This window comes from Budorcas taxicolor, chromosome 22 (assembly GCF_023091745.1).
Source record: "Budorcas taxicolor isolate Tak-1 chromosome 22, Takin1.1, whole genome shotgun sequence".
NCBI lineage: Eukaryota > Metazoa > Chordata > Mammalia > Artiodactyla > Bovidae > Budorcas > Budorcas taxicolor.
Genome location: NC_068931.1, coordinates 37,149,611 through 37,155,019, shown reverse-complemented (window position 1 = coordinate 37,155,019; position 5,409 = coordinate 37,149,611). Strand labels below are relative to the sequence as shown.

Sequence of the window (5,409 nt, the reverse complement as noted above, 5' to 3'; positions counted from 1 at the left end):
GAAAATCCCATGGACGGAGGAGCCTGGTGGGCTTCAGTCCATGGGGTTGTGAAGAGTCAGGCACGACTGACCAACTTCACTTTCACGCATTGGGAGAAGGAAATGGCAACTCACTCCAGTGTTCTTGCCTGGAGAATCCCAGGGACGGGAGAGCCTGTTGGGTTGCTGTCTATGGGGTCGCACAGAGTTGGGCATGAGTGAAGCGACTTAGCAGCAGCAGCTGCTGAGATTACATCAAGTCTGCTGTGGACCAGGCAAGGTCCACTTCAAGTTGTCCCCACCCTTGACCTAACAAAAGTCCTCGCAGTGGAGACAGTCAGTGAGCGATGATTCTGGGACAGAGTTGCTATAAAAGTGCTCGGATCGATCAAACTCGTTATGGATATGACAGAAAACTAGAAATTCTATCTGATGTAGTTTGTGCCCCAAGCCCCTTTCTGGTTTTCTCTTTGGAGTTATCCGAATAGCCTCATTGCTTCCAGCTTGGCTTAACCTCTGGATGTTGGATTTCTGGCTTTCTTTCCATCCACAGTGTAGTTCTAAGACCACAGGTAAAGCACGTTCCCGGGTGTTTGCAATCATTACCAACCTTGCTTGACCACAATTCCACTTACATACTCTCCAACTGCTTCACTCCCATCAAGCTTGGGTTCCAGAGGAGCTGGGGAAATTGATCCATGAGTTCTTGGAACCTCAAGTCACCATATTAGTTAAAATTCTCTTGTCTGCAAGTGGTAAAGATGGAAAAAGAAAGTAAACTGAAAATGAACTGAAATCTTTGCAGCCTTTCATTTTAAAGAAAATTATCAGAGAAATCTTTGACAGGTAGAGTAACAAGTGAAATTGCTCAATTTAATCACCGATGATAAACAGAGATTTCTACAGCTGGAAAACAAAGACCCAGAGACAGGAACTGATCATACGCTCTGCTGATTCCTTCAGCGAATGATTCAATGTCTGACCCATCGTTAATTATTTTCTTGCTACCCCTTGTTATTTTGACTTTATGTTATTATCTAAAAATATTTCAAAATTCTTTGAACTAATTAAAACAAAGAGAGTTTTGTTGATGAAACTGAAGCTAATGACCCAAATGTGCACATCAAGCTTTCTGATAAGCAGGGTTTATTAGGCAAAACTCATGGGGCTTCCCAGGTGGCGCTCATGGTAAAGAATCTGCCTGCCAATGCAGGAGACATAAGAGACATGAGTTCAGTCCCTGCGTGGGGAAGATCCCCTGGAGAAGGGCATGACAACCCACTCCAGTGTTCTTGCCAGAAGAATCCCATGGACAGAGAAGCCTGGTGGGCTGCAGTCCAGCTGCAAAGAGTTGGACATGACTGAAGCAACTTGGCCTCATGGGGACGAAGGGTCTGCTTCTTTACTGCTTATCATATCCCAGGCAGCACACAGAGGCCTAGGAGGGCCAGATGTCAGATTCTGGGGAGGACCCGACAAGGGGTAGAGGATTGGAAAAACAGCAGTTCCTCCCTGGTCTGATCAGGGGCTGTGTCTTGACTGTTGGTCTTCAGAAGATGGCTGTCACCAGTTTCTCTGGATGACTGCCAGACACCGACTCCCTCTCTGGGATGTCCACCTTGGGGAAATCAGAGAATCAATTAGAATAAGTTGATCTTTACCTGTCAGTCTGCCTCTAGTTTCAAGGAACACATGTTGCAGGCTGGCTGGGGGTTGGTCAGGTGGTAGCAAGAGAGTTGAGTGGATAAACCTGGCCCTGCAGCTGGAGCTCAAGATCAGGAAAACACAGCAAGGCAAAATTATATGTGACAGGGCAAAGGTAACATTTTCAGCTCTGGACTTTTGCACAACCAATTGCTAGCCAAAAGAGAAGAGCCTGAAGTGAGGGTTGGAATCCATCTACAGTTTGATGGAGGTTGTGTTAAGATTCCCCAACTCCTGAGAACATCATAATAAGGAAATTAAAAAAGTGTGAAAGGGACATCTAGAAAGAAGGACATTTCATGGGTTTGTTGGCTGAATTTAGCTATCCCAATGGGAAGTTTCATTTCACACTTTAATTGTGCATTTTCAGTCAAAATGTCTGCCTTAACCACCCCCCCCCCCCCGCCCCCGCCCCGGGAAGTAATCCTGTACAGACTGGTCACTTTGTTTCCTTAATATCGTAAGAAGAATATATAGTTGTGTAACCTGGGTCCTCCTATTCCTTATCCTCTGGATGGTATTTACCTTACACACCAGGAGTTTAGTCTGCTTCTGTTTCCTCACTTGTCACAGAAAGCGCCTCTCATATTCTCTCATTTTATTTTTTAATAAAACTGGGCTGAGGACATCATCAGTCTGACTACATCTGATTGTCATTTCCAAATCTGTGATCATACAAGCCTACAAGAAAGTGGTTCCTTGTGGAGGCTCACGGATAATTTTGTGCATTCCTTTGGTGCCCCTTGGCTGGGGTTTCCTTCTCCAGGAAGACGATTTTCACGGGAACACATGTATTAGCCCCACACTCTTTGCTCTACATAACTGGGAAGGTAATGGTTCTGTGCCGTCTTTTTTCTTTCTTTTTAAAAAAATAATGTTACTTATTTGCTTATTTATTTTTGGCTGTGCTGGGTCTTTGCTGTTGTGCAGGCTTTTCTCTAGCTGTGGCGAGTGGGGGCTACTCTTTGTGGCTGTATGGGGGCTTCCCTTTTCAGTGGCTACTCAGTGGCTACTCTTGCTGAGCACAGGCTCTAGGGCACTCAGGCTTCAGAAGTTGCAGCACATGGACTCAGTGGTTGGGGCTCCCAGGCTCTAGAGCACAGGCTCAGTAGTTGTGACACAGAAGCTTGGTTGCCCTGCAGCATATAGGATCTTCCTAGATCAGGGATCGAACCCATGTCTCCTTCATTGGCAGGTGGACTCTTTACCACTGGGCCAGCAGGGAAGCCCAGTCTAGCCATAATATAATAATAATAATAATGTTAGTCCCCCCGTCATGTCCAACTTTGCAACCCCATTGACTTAGTGCACTAGGCTCCTCTGTCCATGAAATTCTCCAGGCAAGAATACTTCAATGGGTTGCCATTTCCTTCTCCAGGAGATCTTCCTGACCCAGGGATTGAACCTGGGTCTCCTGCATTGCAGACAGGTTTTTTACCATCTGAACCACTGGGGAAGCCCAATCATATCTAACCATAAACCTTATTAAATGGTGTGGATGAAATTCCTGAAAGAAATTTCATGCAACAGTCCAAGTTGAACTCCTTTACATAAAGATAATAAATTTCTGTCACATCTGGTCACAACTGGTCTGTTAAACCCAACCCTACATAGAGTCCTTCCCCAATCCCTGGAGAATTCACCCCAAACTCCAGCCGGTGGCTGAGATTCAGCTTTGCTCAGTCCCTTTATTCCCTGCCTTGCTTTTGAGCTGCTGGCCACAGAAACAAAGCCCCTTCCTATCTGGAGGGCAGCTCTGTTTACACTCTAATCATGTGTTTTCTTGAGCCAAATGTTTTTTTTTTTTGACAAAAATAAAACCACAGCCTGTGACTGTAAAAGGGAAAGCACAAAAGCAAGCAAAGTGACAGCAGTCATGCAGATGAAAGTTCAGACTCAAAGGAGTCAAATTGCGAATCCAGAAGAATTAAACACTCAACAGTAGCAAACAGTGCTATTTCTGGGCTGTCAGGCGCTGAGGGGAAAACCACAGCGTGTCGCTGGCTACATCCACTGCATTTCCGGCTTCCTCACCTCACCTCGTTTTCTTCATCTCACATCGCTTCTGTTTCCTGGCAAGTTGTTCCTCATGTTTACCATTCACTTCAAGCCAGCAATTCCATCCTGTCTCTTACTAATCTTAGTAGGCACTGTAACACCCAATTTCACTGAGAGGAATAAGGCTGCCTGAACTCCTTTTCCTCTCAAATTCAGAATGTTTTCCCACCTGTCTTCTCCACTGAGAAAGTTTTGGTTAGTATTCTTTCTTTCTAGTCCCCTTTTCTTTTTTGAAAGATTTGTTTAATTGGAGGATAATTGCTTCAAAATATTGTGTTGGTTTCTGCCACACATCAACATGAATCAGCCATAGGTATACATATGTCCCTTCCGTCTTGAGTCTCCCTCCCACCTCCCTCCCCACCCCACTAGGTTGTCACAGCACTGAGTGTGAGCTCCATGCATCATATAGGAAATTCCCACTGGCCATCTATTTTACGTATAGCTTCAATGCCACTCTCTCTGTTCATCCTACCCTCTCCTTTCTCTTTTCAAGTTTAGTTTTGCGCTCTGCACTAGATCATACCCATGTTGATTTTTTTTTAACCTCATCTAAATTTTGTTTCAGAAATTACTTTCCCTTTGTTTGCATATATGATAATTTCAATTTTCTTTCTTTTTAAAAGTAAAACCTGAGGCGTTGCGACAGCAGCTGGAGGGCAGAGGAGGCGGCGCGGCCCGTCCTGTCCTCGCCATGAGGCCGCAGCAGGCGCCGGTGTCCGGGAAGGTCTTCATTCAGCGAGACTACAGCAGCGGCACCCGCTGCCAGTTCCAGACCAAGTTCCCCGCGGAGCTGGAGAACCGGATTGATCGGCAGCAATTTGAAGAAACAGTTCGGACCCTAAATAACCTTTATGCCGAGGCCGAGAAGCTTGGGGGCCAGTCGTATCTGGAAGGCTGCCTGGCTTGTCTAACAGCATACACCATCTTCTTGTGCATGGAAACTCATTATGAGAAGGTCCTGAAGAAAGTCTCCAAATACATTCAAGAGCAGAATGAGAAGATCTATGCCCCACAAGGCCTCCTCCTGACAGATCCCATCGAGAGAGGACTGCGAGTTATTGAAATTACCATTTATGAAGACAGAGGCATGAGCAGTGGAAGATAAACCATAGAATTAAAGATCCCACGTCCAGCTGGGACCCTCACCTGTCCACCGGCCGACCGCAGAGCGTCCCCCTACCTCCTCTCCAGAGCATCATTCCCTTGTATCTGCTGCCAGAGCCACGGTGCCATTCACTCCAAGGACTGACTTTCTAAAATTCCGCACCTGGAGTGACCTCTAGTCGCTCAGCATCCACTTTGTGTCTCCAAATCGTGTAGGACTCTGCAATATTTTGATCAGTTTCAGAGAAAATGCCGTGAAGCGTTTCACTTTGTTCATTCAAAGCCATTAAAAAAATACGCCGTTAGTCAGCCCAGCACAGTTTATTTCTCACCTGCTGCCAGTACCGGTGGTTCTCATCATTCCTTGGGCTTCAGCACGTTGTATCCTAGCCAGTGTTCAGTCTTACTCCCCCCAAATTCATGAAATGCTCTTCTCCAGGATTTTGGTGAAGGGTGGGCTGTGTCTGGTTTTGCTAACGCATCTCCCAGATTTCAGAGAACTACCAGTTTTGCTGTGACTCAAAGCTTAAAGATCTAGTTCTGCTGTCTAATTCCCCAAAC

The 5,409-nt window shown here is 45.9% G+C and overlaps 1 protein-coding gene across 1 annotated transcript; it reads left to right on the top strand.

Annotated features, from left to right (window-relative positions):
- Nucleotides 1–4,409: 4,409 nt before the first annotated feature.
- On the top strand, nucleotides 4,410–5,168 carry LOC128067452 (golgin subfamily A member 7). Its single transcript, XM_052660483.1, has one exon. The coding sequence runs from the start codon at nucleotides 4,436–4,438 to the stop codon at nucleotides 4,847–4,849; it is 414 nt and encodes a 137-aa protein (XP_052516443.1). The 5' UTR covers nucleotides 4,410–4,435; the 3' UTR covers nucleotides 4,850–5,168.
- Nucleotides 5,169–5,409: the final 241 nt, after the last annotated feature.